The sequence below is a fragment of the Leptosomus discolor genome, chromosome 2 (genome assembly GCF_034619465.1).
Source record: "Leptosomus discolor isolate bLepDis1 chromosome 2, bLepDis1.hap2, whole genome shotgun sequence".
Taxonomy (NCBI): domain Eukaryota; kingdom Metazoa; phylum Chordata; class Aves; order Leptosomiformes; family Leptosomidae; genus Leptosomus; species Leptosomus discolor.
Genome location: NC_141392.1, coordinates 67018836 through 67034441, shown reverse-complemented (window position 1 = coordinate 67034441; position 15606 = coordinate 67018836). Strand labels below are relative to the sequence as shown.

The 15606-nt window shown below is 37.0% G+C and overlaps 1 protein-coding gene across 1 annotated transcript in view; it reads left to right on the top strand.

Moving 5' to 3' along the window:
• LAMA2 (laminin subunit alpha 2) overlaps positions 1 to 15606 on the top strand; it is a 284721-nt gene that overhangs the window by 47883 nt on the left and 221232 nt on the right. Inside the window, exons 5-9 of the mRNA XM_086460446.1 lie at positions 5423 to 5602; positions 7770 to 7859; positions 10127 to 10244; positions 11927 to 12105; positions 13523 to 13622. Coding sequence (XP_086316572.1) covers positions 5423 to 5602; positions 7770 to 7859; positions 10127 to 10244; positions 11927 to 12105; positions 13523 to 13622 — 667 coding nt within the window. The remainder of the gene's footprint in view (positions 1 to 5422; positions 5603 to 7769; positions 7860 to 10126; positions 10245 to 11926; positions 12106 to 13522; positions 13623 to 15606) is intronic.

Here is a 15606-nt window from a genome sequence, read left to right as displayed (position 1 = left end):
CTAAGAAAGGAACCCACAATTTAGTCCAAAATGGTGCACAGATCCTGGTCAGGAGTATTAACTGTTAAATAATTGTTATGCAAAAATAACCAGAAAATATTCAAAATGCAATATCCCAGGGGAATAAAATATGTCAAAATATAATTTAAATGCAGAAAACATAGTTAAACAGCTAAAAATTTTCAGACAACCTAAAATTCATTTAAGGATAGCATTACGCAGACGTGCACACTACATTTAAGAATGGTTCCAAAAATCCTCCATGTTTAAACCACAACCTAAGGAAGGAGAGTAGATACTAAAAGTAGAGTAGCACCATTTATGAATGAAAGTCATGTATTTTCCTCCAAATGAGGAAAAGAGGTAAGAAAATAAGCTCTGGCAAATGAAGTGTTAAACCACAATAAAAATAGGAAAAAGATTCTGAGTGACTGAGTATAAAGTTGAAATAAACCTTTTTTCAAACACATCAGATTCAAGAAGTCTGCCAGAGAACTGGTGGGCTGAGAGATGATCAAAGAGCGTTCAAGAAAGATCAGGTCATTGCTGAAAAACTAAATTAATGATTTGAATCAGTTTTTGCTATAGAGACTGTCAGGAGGGTTTCTGCACTGGAAACGTTATTTACAGGAGAGGAGTTGGAGAAGCAGTCGCAAACTAGGTTGTTAAGTGAAGAGGCGCAGAAATAATTGATAAATTGGATAGTGAAAAGGGACTCAAGGTTGAAATAGGTGAATTACAACAGTCATTATTTAACCCCTCACTTACAAATATTCCAGGTAACTGGGGAGTGTGGGGTGTAAAATGAAACACTAGCTTTTTAGAAACGCTCCTTAGGAATCCAAGGAAACTACAGATCTGGAAGCTTGATATCCATGCCAACCTAATAGTAATTAGTAACAAAGAAATGTAATGAAGAATAGAGCTGGTAGAAAGATATATTTCTTGGTTCCAATTTAAGAACTAATAAGTATTAAGTGAAATTAGTAGGAGGAAGGTTTAAAACAAGCAAAAGAAGAATCTTTTTCCCTACAACATGTAAATGAGGTGAGAAAATCCCTATTCTGCGATGGGTGTAGATTTTAAAAGGTGACCCAGATTTAAGGGGAGACTGAATAAGTTAATGGAAATCCTTTGAGGTTTACCAAATGTATAGAAATTACTTACAGCTCAGGAAATCCTTGAGGGAGTATTAGGTATGCTTGCCTTGGGCTTATTGTTAGCATGCTGTTTTGGCTAGTGTATGAGGCAGTCTACCATACATTTTCTGGTTCTGACATGGTCCAGATGTTCTAATGTGCTGAGATGTCCTTTGAATATCTTTAGCAGTGTCTATGTTGTTCAACATACTTGTGGGCAATCTGTAAAGTCAGAAAACTGTGTAATAGCAGCATTTTTTGGTAATGCAAAATTTAAGATAACTTGTTCTATGAGCAGTTTATGATACTAAATGAAAAATACTATATGAAAATTAGATTGCTGAAAGCAAATACATGTAAGAAAAAAATTATGTATTAATGGTGATGGGCTAGTGTTAGACTAAATTTGCTTCAGAATAGAGAGCTTGTAGCATTCTCAACACTTCTCTGAAAAAATGTTGGTTTAACATCATACTGAAGTTCAAAAATGAAAAGATGTTGACTACTCACAGTTTCTAATGAAAAACTAGAACACTATCAATGAAATAAGTAATGATTAGAGTTCCAGGTTTAAAAGGAAAAAAAAAAAAAAACCAAAACCCCACCAAAACCAGTTATTGCTTGAATAGTTCTGACTATTGAACTGGTTGATAAATCAGATAAAATTCAAAATGAGAATTCGGCTTTCATTGTGGTAACATTGAAGTGTTTTGTAAGGGGATAGTCATTTTCCCCAAAAATCCCATTTGTTGGAATATAATCCTGGAAAAATTCCTTGTTAAGGAAAAATTTTCTAGAGAATTTTGTAGAGGACTCTACATAGCTTTTATTTAGAATCCAAAATGGTGATTACCTCAATCTTAGAACTGGTAAAGAAAAGTTGTCCATAAAACCTGAGCAAAATTTGAGATTGTTCTCTCATGGGGACTTGGATTATTGAAATTGTGGCAGCCCAATGGGTGGACTAAAGTATTAATATTTTCCTGGTAGACTCAGCTTTGGATCTTAGCTCTGCTGTAGAACTCCTGTGGCTCATACTGCAGTACATGTACAGCTAGTGGAGGACATCAGTACCTTAGTTGCCTGTGTGAAAATGGGGCTAGTCTTTGCAGGAGTCAGAGCTGTATATGAAGTACTATGATGATCTTGGATGGCATAATGGTAGATGGATATTGAGGACTGTGTTCACTGGAACCATTTTCAGATTTGATTCAAAAATATTTGGAGGGTATGGGCCATGTTAGTGTCTCGACTGAAAATGTGCTATCATGCAAACAGTGTCTTACAAATAGGTGCAAGATTGTGGAGGGAGATGAGAAGAGAAAGTGTGCTCTGGAAAAACATGGTGATATCTCATTGTGAGAGTCATATTGAAAATATTGTAAGTCTGATTTCTACTTAAACTTCTTTAAAAAAGTTATTTAAAATTCTTGTTGTTTATTCCTGATTAATTACAGATGTTCCCAAAGTACTCTTAGTTTTTTCCTTATTCTCTTTTCAAGGAGTAAGAACAACTTAGTTGGACACTCTTCAAGTTGATTCTAAATGTTTCTAGGGATAAATTAATGATTTCATCACAGATGTTGAGAAGAAAAATAATTCAGAGGAATTAATTTTGCATATGTAAAATTTTCCCTTCAGATTCATTTTGATAAAACTACCCAGTTTTCATTTCCTAATCTCAGTGACATTTTGATGCATGTGTTTGAACAGGTGCCACATTTCACGCAGGACATAGCTACATGTCAGTTATTATGAGAAATTATTTGTTTGTTGTTTTAAATGAAATTATGAAACACTTGAACACAAGCATGAAAGACAATGTAAGTGGAAGTCATCATCTCTACTAGTTTAGCCTTGCCAAATCTGCTGGCAGATAGATACATGAAACCTTTTAAAAGGGATGTCTGTTCTGAAAAGGGTGCCTCCTGTTTTATTCTGTTAACTTACATTTTAATTCTGTTAATCTACCACTCCAAGGTGGTGTGGTTTTTTTTCCAATTGGTATCTTAAGACTAAATCTGTTCTTTTAAAAAAGTTATAAATCAAAAGATATGACTGTTGTGTCGTTCAGTGTCAAGCTGTGCCTGATGCTTGCATCATACTTTTAACTCTCTGTGGGCATGTCATGCATAAATGAATGAGGTGACGGTGTGAAAAAGAAACAATAAGAAGAAACGTATTTCCCTGCTCACAGGTAAATATTATGCAAAGAATTCTTTAGGCAGGTATTCTTACTAAAATCTTGCTTCTTTTGGAAAGATCTGTCAATTTCCACTTGACCTATTGCCACCATCTCCAGGCTTCTTTTGAAATTTACTCTCCACATGTGTGTGTCTCTTCACCAGGGACTTGTGCAGTTTGCTTTCTCTGATAATGTGTTTTTTGTCCTGCTTGTAGCCAGACGTTTCTCATTCACGAGCTCCTCCTTGCATCCTCTGGATTTTTTATTATAAACTTTTGTTTGTACCCTTTTTTCGTAGGATTTTATTCTGTTTGTTTCCAGCCAACTGTCTCCTTTCATTTAATTACTTGTAGTCAGGAGCAAGATTGAGTCAGAGCTTGAAGTGAGTGTTGTTGCGATCTCAAGAGGACATAGCAATATCACCTGTTCCTGGAGATAACACGGCGGAACCCTAGAAGTGCTGATTCATACTTAGGCAAGATATGATTGATAGTTGCTCCTGTCAGAGTGGCTCCCAGTGATTTTGTGTACCTGTGGATACAGTGGAGCAGTACGCTGGATGAGGTTTAGGGTTTCCCTGTTGGTAATGAAAATAAGTTAACAGTATCACATAGCCTGTGCAAGACAGCAGTTGTTCAATAAGCCTTCTATCCAGCACCTGCAAAAACTCAAGGAAAGGAAGAGCTCCTGCTTTGCTGGAAGCAGTAGGTTTGCTGTCTCTTTCTTCAGTGTGAGGCAGCCACTGCTGTGTGATTGCCAGCTGGCATTCTGAGTGCAGCTGTTCGCCTAAAACTATGGTAATAAGATCATGTTCAGTGATAGAAAATGACTGCGTGGCCTGATCTCTCACTTGGAGCACGTAAGGTAAGATGCACAACATGTTCATTGCAAAGAATAAATATTCTCTTATTCGTTCTAATGTTCTGCACATTTGGCTTAGCATCTGAACGTTCTTTCAGCATACCAGCCTGTAATAAAAATGCCTCAATTAAAATCTAACACTTTAGAATACAGGAAAATAAATGATTTCTTTCCTCCCTCCCCCTAGGTGCTCATTGACAATATTTTGCTATACCTGACGTTCTTCTTCTTGTAGGCCTTTTCCAAGAACAATTCTTAGCAGTACATCTGTTTTATTTTGTTGATTCACAACTAATGTATGCCACGATCAGCTAAAAAGATAGGAGAAGACGACAACAGCTTATTTTTGTTGCATTGCCCTTGATGCTGCAGTTGGGGTCAGAGAGTCTCTTTATGAAGGAGCCACAGAGGAGACTTACCTAGATGATTTCTAGATTTTAGGACAGGCAGGCAGAGAAAGGGGGGCAATCTTTACAGAAACCACAGTGTGACCGGAGATTGGTAGTGTCTTTGGAAAAACAAATGCTGAACAATGTTCTCAGAGGCAATACAGACTTTCCTTAGGGACGAAGTGAAAACAGTTGCAACTCAGGAAATTGCTTCAACTTGCTGAGAAGAAGTTTCAAAGGAAATGGTATATTACATAAAGAGACAGTGAGAAAGGGGAGATGCTTATAAATGCTTATTTTGTCTCATCTAGCTGTTGCACTTTTCAGTATTTCAAAACTTACCTAGAAAACACCTTTTAGAAAAAGGTTTAGAAAAGAAAAGCTTTAGAAAACACTTAGTTCAAAAGTCTTTTGATGACCTATCTAAGAGGTGCAAACTGGCCCCTGTTGAATTCTGAGTGTCATTCTAAGTATCCATTCCTTTAATTTATAATTTTTGATCCCTTTGGTTGTTCAATCACTTGAAAATACCTATGTTAGACTAGAGGAGGAGAAATGAGTTGCCTGCGGCATGGACACTGTTGTAGGTTCTTGGTACCTCTATGCAGTTTGTGCTACAATCTTTCTGTAGCTGATTACTTTTCTTTGCTCTAAACCTTTTTACTGTAAAGCCTCTCCAGAACCGGGGTCTGGAGATATATATCCCCACAAAAATATTCCATATTCTAAAGAAAGAAGGTGTTTTACATGTATGAAGGCATTCACACAGTGCCTCTTATATTCGTTGGCAGATCATGGGAGCATTGCTGTCATCTAATTTCTTATTGCTTTCATAATTCTGTCTTCAGATTCACACTTCTCTAATTAATGGACGGCCTAGTGCTGATGATCCTTCACGCGTATTACTAGAATTCACCTCTGCTCGCTTCATTCGCTTGAGATTTCAGAGGATACGGACACTAAATGCTGATTTAATGATGTTCGCACACAAAGATCCAAATGAAATTGATCCCATTGTTACAAGGAGGGTAAGTTCTGGCAAGACAGTAGAAATGCATGTGTAGAAATTCTCTTTCACTTTTAAATGGTCTACCTGCCTTTGTTTTTCTTAGGAAATAATGAATACCTGTTGTTATGTGTCAAAAGCCTGGTGATAGAGAATTCCCTCTTCACCGTATTTTGTTATATCCTCTGTAGCAGAAGTAATAATTTTATCTTTTCTGCTTAATGGTGTTATTAACATATATAACATGCTTATTAGTATAAGTACACAACTCCTTTGGCTGCAAACATTCGGATGCAGGTAATTGGCAAGTGGTTGCTTTTAGATAATGTCCTCTTGCCTCTTCTGCTCCTCAGTCCTTTGCTACCTTTAACATTCCTTGCACACTTACTTTGAGTAGAATTTCTACTAGTGGTACTATAAGTATTAGTAGGGCCTGAATCCATCACTTTTAGCATTATTATATGATTGTTGCTAAATAAAAATTTTGCATTGTGCTTTAGCTTAAAAGAATGGATACAGCGTTCAAACACCATACCCTGGTCTTCTCCACTGTTCCTTGTGTGTGCACACCCCTATCTCTTCTTTCTGCAACCTGTATTTTCTTCCTATGCCTTATCTCCGTTTTGCTGCTGCTCAAATGTTGTGTGTTATTCTATTTTCCCTCGGATTTTACTACTAAGTATTCTTAAAAGCCATTTTGGGGGTTGTTTACCTTTCCGCATTTTTTCTTTCTGCTTACTTCCTCTTACTGTTGGTCAACTTATTTTTCTTCTGGAAAGTTTAGGGTACCACTGTAGTAATCCTGTTATGAAGGGGGAGTATCATTATTCTTGGCTTTAGTTAGTATCATTTATCAATGGTGGATAACGACAAAGAAAATTCGCTGCTTCTGTTCCCCATTTCTGGTTTCTATTTCTTCCTCTAAACCCATAGAGTGCTGTCTATTTCTGAAAGTTTGGAATGTGCCATTCTGTTTTGTGTTACAAAGCCAGAAACCCTTCCAGTTGAGTGCAGCTGTTGTAGCCTCACTAATAGTGGAAACTGTGTGTTTACATGAGTGCACATTTAATAATCAAAGTGAACAGAAACAGAAAATTGAATTCACACTTTAAAAATCACTGTATACTGATGGAAACCTAGTGCAGGGCAATCCACAGATTTCTCAAACCAGCAAAGAACAATAACTTTGGTATGGCATCTCTCTGTAAGGCTATCTTCAAAGGAACAAGGAGAAGCTGAAACTTGCCATCCTCATCTGGCTTTCCCTATAGAAGACATTAGACAAGCCACTATTCCACAAAACAGGAAACAAAGGGTAGCCACAAATGATACGTTTTCTGTGTGGTAGAAGGTTAACTGTGAGTTATACAAATTCCTGTTTTGTTTGAAGCATTTATCGATGATCTGAAGAAGAGGTTGAACACAGAAACAGCAAAAATTGCAAATAGCATATGTTTGTTTTGATTAGCCGATTGTTAGGATGTTACCAGGACCCTTGCCAAAACTGATGAAAATGGACAAGATGGCATGTGAGATTCACTTTTCACAGATGTCATAATACATTATAATAAATATCTTTCCATCCTTCTTTCTGGTTAGGGCTATTAATGCCTGCCAAGGAAAAAATAGAAATGATCAAATGGCAGAGCAACAGGTCAAAAGTTATTTAAATCTCAGTACTCATGACTATTTCGTAGTCATTCAAAAGGCCAATAGTGAAAAACAGTTCTTTTCACAATCCAGTGAACGCCCAAGTAAGACCCAGCTACGGTGAACAAAGGTGTTTCTTTCTTAGTTTTTGTTCTAGCCTTTCTCTTCTCCCCATCAGCATGCCTTTTCCTTTTCTTATTTTCTGAAGGGAATAAATTCTACAGCATTTGACTTTTCGTTATCCAGTGTGCATATAGCCTTTTCCTATTCTCGTGTTTGGTGTGTGCTGCGTATAAATTGACATGGCTCTTGTGACTTCAAACAAATGGAACTGTGACAATTTATACCTTTTTTTTCACTAAGTCTGAATCTGTTGATCAAGACGCAGCTTGGATTACCACTGTCTGCTATATTTGTAATAGATCAAAAAAAAGAAATAAAACAGGACCTGACAGTTTTGTCACCAGAAATGAATTCTGCAGTTTGGCACCTGCATTTTACAATCCACTTAACAATTCAATTTCTGTTTTGTCTTACAGTATTACTATTCTATAAAAGATATCTCTGTTGGAGGCATGTGTATATGTTCAGGCCATGCAAAGGCTTGTCCTCTGGATCCAGAGACCAATGTATGTATTTTTCTTCTTCTTTTTTTTTTTTTTTTTTTTAATGTGCCTTATTCATAAGGTGGAACACGAGAAAAAAAATCTTGATACTGCTCAGATTTCTGTGAATTTATATCTGTTCTTCACCTAGAACAGTCAGAATCAGTGCCAGGATGAAACAGTGCTGGCAACTAGAATAATGAACAGTCATACAATTTCAGCAGAGGCTTTCTCTGAAGTAAAAGAATAGGTTTCAGATAATTCAGTCCATATTGAAAGTTTCCTAGGAACAACAGAAATTTGGGTTATGTGATGTAGCTGTAGAGATGAGCACAAACAGTCAGTCATTCTTTTCCTTGTGGATATTAATCAAGGTGTTTCCTAAATGACTGTCAAGTATTTTGTCAATACTTGCTAACAAGTGATGGCTCCAGAATGGCACATTTACTATGTGGGAAATTTTAATTGAGTGATCAGTCAAGCTAGTCTAGAAGATCATGAGCTGTTCATATCTTCCAACTTGTAGCTTTCTTTTTGTGCCATTAATAAACACATAACCAATATAATTGAAACATAGGAATATAATTTTTACTGATGGTTCCAATTTATGCACACATTATCACTAATACTTAATTTGCCATCTACTAGTATTATTAATGTACCACAATGTGGGATCTCTTCATATAGTATTCACTTAAGTAGAAGCTTTGTAGGATTTAACAGAAAATCTTTTTTGCATATGACTTTAACCTACTGTATAGGAACTAATGAAAAAAAAACCAAAACAAAACAACAAACCTGGAAGAAATGTTACAGAGAATGCATTTACAGTTCTAAACAGTTTCCATGGATTCTTGTAAAAATTATTTAAACTCATTGGTTTAATCCTTCTAAGCCTATGATGATGTGTATAGCAAGTGTTGAACTATTATTTCTGAGGGCCTTAGTTACCAAACTGCAGCAGTCTCAGTGCCATCTGCTAGAATTGGTATACCTCAGAAAATAAATGCTGTTATTGTGATTAATACATCCTTCAGTTCAGATAGTTTGGCTGCTAGATAAAGTAAAGACATTTTGACAAGTATAGTGTCTTGTTTTGCAGGATGACAAATATATATTTGTTGTCTGACCAGCATAGAAAATAGCATAAATGAAACAACTTAAGCCATAGGAGATTTGGAGTAGTTGGTTTAGCTCTCCAGGGATACTCTTTAGACTAAGCCATACCAAAATAGGTGGGCTTTGGCTTATAAACATCATGAGTGTAGTTGTTAGCACGACAATGAATCTTTCCCCTAGCATTACAAAGAATAAACTTGCTTGAATTTACTGCCTTGCTTTTCTGAAGCATTCCTTAACCTTGTTTTGCAAGATTTATGCTTTGTCCTGTGAGCCATAGAATTTCTCTAGGTTAGCTTGCTGCTTTGACCTTGAGTGTTTTCACAAGGACCACATAGAATCTTCCCCACTGAATAACTGTTGGGAAGGCAATTTTTGCTCTTCATTTCTCCAGACTATGGTTTCTTTTATCTTTTCCAAGCTGCTTCTGTGGCTCAGAACGTTTGGGTGTTCCCTACAGCAATATTTTCATGATGGGACTAAGTGGTCTGCTGAGGAACTGAAAAGTGACTGAAAAGCTGCTCCTGCTCTCATCTCTTATTAGTTTAAAAACTCCTGCTATCCCTCACATAGCATTAGTTATGCAGTTACAAGGTTACATGATGAGTTGACTCATCCAGTAAAAAAAAGTAATGCTAAAGTTAAAAGAAAAGCCAATTTTTATTGGATCAGCCAACAGAATTGGTTTCACTCTGCAGCTGCAGAATTGCTACATCTAAGGGAAGGGTGGAGAATGGCTCGCTCCTTCTAGTGTAAACTAGCTATCAGATCCGTTTTCCTGTAAGGTGAAGCTGTATCTGAGGGCTACCAGCACTTTGGCTTATTTGCTGTATTGGGGAACTTTCGTTATCCCACCCTCCTTTCTTCAGCCAGTTGGAATTAGATTCTCCTACGTTCTTAGATTCTCCTTAGATTCTCTGGCTAACTATCTTCCTTTGCATCGTGACTGCTTTCTTAAAATAGAGCTCTAGAAGCCAAATACACTCTTTTGTCTCTCACTTGGTGAATGCAGGATATATAAATGAATAAAAATGAATAAACAGAGGAAGTACACAGTATAGCCGTTCTTAATGTTCATGTTTTCATAATTTGAACTGGAACGCAGATTATGTACATGAACAGGCTCTTTAAATCATCACATTGTGTAAATATTTGTTTTTGTTTTAAATTAGAAATCTGTCTGTCAGTGTGAGCACAACACATGTGGAGAGACATGTGATCGGTGTTGTCCTGGTTTCAATCAAAAGCCTTGGCATGCTGGCACTTTCCTGGTAAAGCACGAGTGTGAACGTAAGTTGAAAGTGGTACAGAAGAGAAGGTTTATTGCAACTGCTGGTGAAAACTGAAATCAGATCTTACATGATTTGACAATTAATTTTATTTCTAACCACATTTGTTTATGAATCAGTTGTTTTTCACTTACTTAGGCTGGATCAAAAAAGTTACCAGAACAATTACGTGTAGATTCGTGGTTTTATCGAACTTGGAATATTTTAGTGTAATATGCTGATATTGGTAGAATACTGTATAAAAAAAATCATTTTGACTTGTTTAATTTTTATAATTGTGGTAGTTTTGTTTTGATAAAACAACAGGACCGTATCCTGGTAAGTAAAAAATATTTTTACAGATTTTTCATTATATTACACTTTAACGGTATGATTTTTGTATAGATGACACTTTTGTATTACTTTTTTTATTACTCAGCCTTGCTGAAACAAAATACTTCTACATGATCAAAATGCAATTTGAGTTTCTGATTTTTTAAATGGAATAAATCAATGTATCTAGTTTTCCAGCATGGAATGAAAACATACCTTGAAATATCACCTTCCCACAGGTAGAAATTCCATTTTCAGATTTACTGTAGTAAGGATAGTTATAATTGAACTTTAACATCTTACTTCCAAAGGTCACATACCACTTACATTTCTGAACATAATAAAATCTAGTGCTCCATTACATGTAAGTGTTTATTCAACTGTAGGATTGCAGCAATACTTTTATCATGAGTGGTTAAAAAGAAATAAAAAGAAACCGATAACCCCATATTAAAAGTAGTAGTTGCTTATTTGTGTCCTGTAAAATTTGGTCACAGAGTTCTTTGTTTCAGTTGGGACTGTATCTGCACTGGGAATGCATTCTGGAATGAAATCAGGATACATTTGTTTTCATGTTTAATATTTAAGAGACACTTCTTATAATCTGTTCAACCCTCAGTGAATTATTATACTTTCATGGTGGAAGCAGTTCCCTGGGATGTGGTTCAGATGTGAGAAGAATGAATCCCTACAATGTTGATTAGCTTTGAGTTTCTCTTTATGTGGAAATGAATGTTTTAATACCACAAGGGAAGGGAGAGAGAAAGCTACCTAATTTTCACTCCAACAGATTATTAGATCAGCTCTCCTACATGTGAACCTGAAGCCTAAGAGTTCAAACCTGAACTTCCAAAGAAGTTTTAAGATTAGGAATCCATTTGTTCTGACCCAATTCTTATATGCATATGTGCAAATGAAGTGGTTTTAGGATGTCTTTCAGCTTTCACGGAAATTTTAATTTACTCATACCCTTCTGCTTTCCTTAGAATTCATCTTGTGTTTTGAAGTAGCTGACTCTTTCATAAACCACAGGTGTGTGAAACCACCAAAAGGTTTCTGGACTATCAATTTAAACAGAAAAAAACCCGTAAAACAAAACAGGAAGAACATAATTAGGCTATATCTGTCAACTTCCGTACTCTCCCAGACAAAACATCAAGAAAAAAAATTAATACACAGAATTCCAAGCTGCATTTGTGATGGGACCATAATACTTTTCACAGCTGAAGTAGTAAATTAGTGCTTGGATGTGCTATCAGTTGCAGTGTACACAGCACCAATGATACTGAACAACTCCCTTTTTAATACCTTAGTAACAGCATGGCATCTCCAGTCAGCAAGTGTTTGCTAAAACAGTTTCTTCTCTTTTAGCGTGCAACTGTCATGGGAAGACTGAGGAGTGTTACTATGACCAGGATGTTGCGGACAGAAATCAGAGTTTGAATATCCATGGAGAATACATTGGGGGTGGAGTGTGTGTGAATTGTACAAGCCACACAGATGGCATAAACTGCGAGACCTGCGTCGATGGTTACTTCAGACCTAAAGGGGTAAACGCATGTTTTGTTGTCACTTCACGGTAAAGCTCGGTGTTCAAACCATCACTTCAGTATGAGGACTTAAGTTATTAAAAAGAGGTGACACAGTTTGGACTGCCATTTTATGAAGGTTAACTTCTAATTCTGACAGTGTAGCAGTTGCTTTTCATAGCTGGAAATCTATAAAGTTGATGCTTACAAAAATAGGAAAGTGAATTGTGTTGATATTAAGGAATGCATTTGAGGTCAGGGCCTCCAGCTTGTATTTCAATTTAATTTAAAGGAGGATGTAGTCCTGTAAACAGAACTTCTGCCTTGGTGATGAATTTCAAGATTTGTTACCAAAGACCAAAGAAATATTGCTATATTTGATATTGGAGAAAGAGAGTCTGTAATTTTTATTTTTTAAGCATAGTGTAGAATTAATAACCACTGAAATTCTATATTCTTATGAATGTCTTTCATTTTAAGTGCAGAAGGAATTTTTTTTTTTGGTCTTTCATCATATAAGGCTGTATTTTCATCTAATTTGAAGCTGTCAAGACGAATCTTATTTTAGGTTATATTGCCCATATGGGCAGCGCCTGTGCTTTAGACAGCTACACTATTAGTGTGTGCTTAAATTCCTGATATTTTGTCTATACAGTTTCAGTTGGGTAAATCATGGCCTTTAGTCTGATTGGTTTTCAATCCTCAAACACAGAAAACATCAGCAAATTACAATAATTACTTTCTCCCTGATATACTGGTTTTAGCCTTAGAGCTTGAGAAAAGGAGTACTGGTGTCTTCAACAGCAGGGAGCTTGATTTTTTTCCTCTGAATTGGCCTATCATCCAACTAATAGGGATTTTATATGTGTGTGTGTATAATGTATCTATAGTATGTGTATATGCCTAGTTCATGGAGAACAAGTTCTTTATATTCCCAGTGTAATATTAGACTAAGGCTTAAGTTTGGCTGACGTAACCTTTTCAAGATCAAAAGGAAATTGTTCCATTGTCTAATGTTCACTTTTCTTCACTTACCCTTACTGACTAACTAATTTTAGGTAGTTCTTTGAATCATGTTGACCAGAACAACTGAACTATTTGCCACTGTTACTTTAGGTAGTAAATGCTTAAAATCTACTTCATTACATTTATTGATTTTAATTGTACAAGGGTCTGTTATCATCTCTACACCTGTTGTTTTTTTTTTTTTTTCAGTTGAAATCATGTTTGTATCTAAATCACTTGCATGTTTCTAACTAAAAATCCAAAATGTAACTTTAATGCCTAGACTGCATGGGCTAAGTTTGGCAATAATTTCCTTTTTGTTAAAGTGCAAGCTACATGAGCAGAAGTCATTCTCTCTTACTTTTTGTTTAAGAATAAAAGTTTCCAATCATTAAAGGTAAGATTTTGTTTTGTAATCTCTTTGTTTTTATAGGTATTGCCAGATAGCCCAGATCCATGTCAGCCATGTTCTTGTGATCCAAATGGATCTTTACATGATACCTGTGTCAAAGATGAGAAACATGCAGAAGGAGGTAAGAACCCTAAAAGACAGTGGTGTTAAAACTTAAGTTCAACAATGGTCAAAGAAAAGCTGAAGCACGTTTGTGATATCTCTGGGGAAGAGAAAAAATAATTGTTTAAGTTTACACATGTGAACAATAATTGACTTGCATTCTTATGGTACTTTTCTTTGGAAAATCAGACTTTATAATCCCAAATTTGCTGAGGTAAATCTCTTTCTTGCAAACTTGAGTATGTTTGGAAGAGTATTCCCCATGGAATATATTGGAGAGTTTTGGCTTTAAAGAGCATTCTTCTTTTATAGCAGAGATTAAAACTAGTACAACCATAATGTTTTAATCTCTTTTCCTCTCTAAGCATATTTCCATTTGAAACCTAGTAAAAAGTATGTTTGAAAGGTGTCATATTTATGTGCTGTCTATATTATTAATGTAGGATTGCAAGCTGTTTACCATAGCCCTGTAAAAACTATCTTCAAATAGAGAATAAACTGCTTCCTTGTGCTTTGGAAACAATGGATTGTGATATTTTTCTGGTTGTTGACAATCTTCTGAAAATACTGTAGGAAGACAACAAAGCTCAAGATCAGTTCCTAAAAGATGTTTTAATTGGACTAATTACAATCTATTGACAAGAGATGTTTTAGCAATCTTTTTTGAAAGAGAGATCAATGGAACATAAAAGCAGCATAGCAGAGGTGCAAATACAGGGCCCAGAGGTTTAAAATCTACTGGACAACCATGTACTGATTACATCAGTTCAATAAAATGATACTGATTACTGTCACAGTAGTATATATGGTGGGCTGACCCTGTCCAGCTGCAGCTGCCCACCCAGCTACTCTCTTGCTGCCCTTCTCAGCAGGGCAGGTGGAGAAAATAAGATGAAGCAGCTCACAGGTCAAAGTAAAGACCAGGAGATTGCCTACCAATTACAGTCATGGACAAAACAGACTCAGCTTGGGGAAATTAGTTTAAATTATTGCCAATCTAAATACATTCAGATAGTGATAAACAAAGACAAAAATTAAGACTACTCCCCCCCACTTTTTTTTTCTTTTTCCCAGGCTCAACCTCACTTCTTCATTCTCAACATGTCTACCTTCTCCTCCCTACCACAAGTGGTGCAGGGGAATGGAGGTTGTGATCATAACGATTCCTCTCTGATGCTCCTTTCTCCTCACAATTTTCTCCGTCTCTAGCATGGGTCCTTTCCACAGGATGCTGTCCTTTATGGAAAAAATCTCCTCCAGCATGGGTGTTCTTTCAGGAAATATCCACCGGTTCCTTCGTGGGGTCCTCCATGGTGTGCTGTATGGATATCTGCTCCACCGTACCCTCCTCCCTCTCTTTCTCCTCTGACCTTCTCTTGACCCATCCTGGACCAGGGGCTCAGCCAAACCCTGTAATGAGTCAGTCAGAGCCATCTGGAACAGGCCATGGCTGGCACAGGGCAGCCCTGGCCACACCTGTGGTGGTTTGACCCTGGCTGGATGCTAGGTGCCCACCAAAGCCGCTCTATCACTCTCCCCCTCCTCAACTGGACAGGGGAGAGAAAAATATGACAACAGGCTCGTGGGTCGAGATAAGGATAGGGAGATCACTCAGCATTTACCATCATGGGCAAAACTGACTTGACTTGGGAGAACAAATGCCATTTGTTACCAATTAACTCAGAGAGGAGATGAGAAATAAAATCAAATCTTAAAACACCTTCCCCCCACCCCTCCCTTCTTTCTGGGGCTTGGCTTTGTTCCCAATTTCTCTCCCTCCTCCTGCCAAGCGGCGCAGGGGGGAAAACAGGGAATGGGGGTTGGGGTCAGTTCATCACACTGTTGTCTGTGCCACTCCTTCCTCCTCAGGGGGAGGACTCCTCACACGCTTCCCCTGCTCCAATGTGGGGTCCCCCTCGCGGGAGAAAGTCCTTCATGACTTCTCCAGCGTGAGTCTTCCCACGGGTTCAGTCCTTCATGAACTGCTCCAGCGTGGGTCTCCT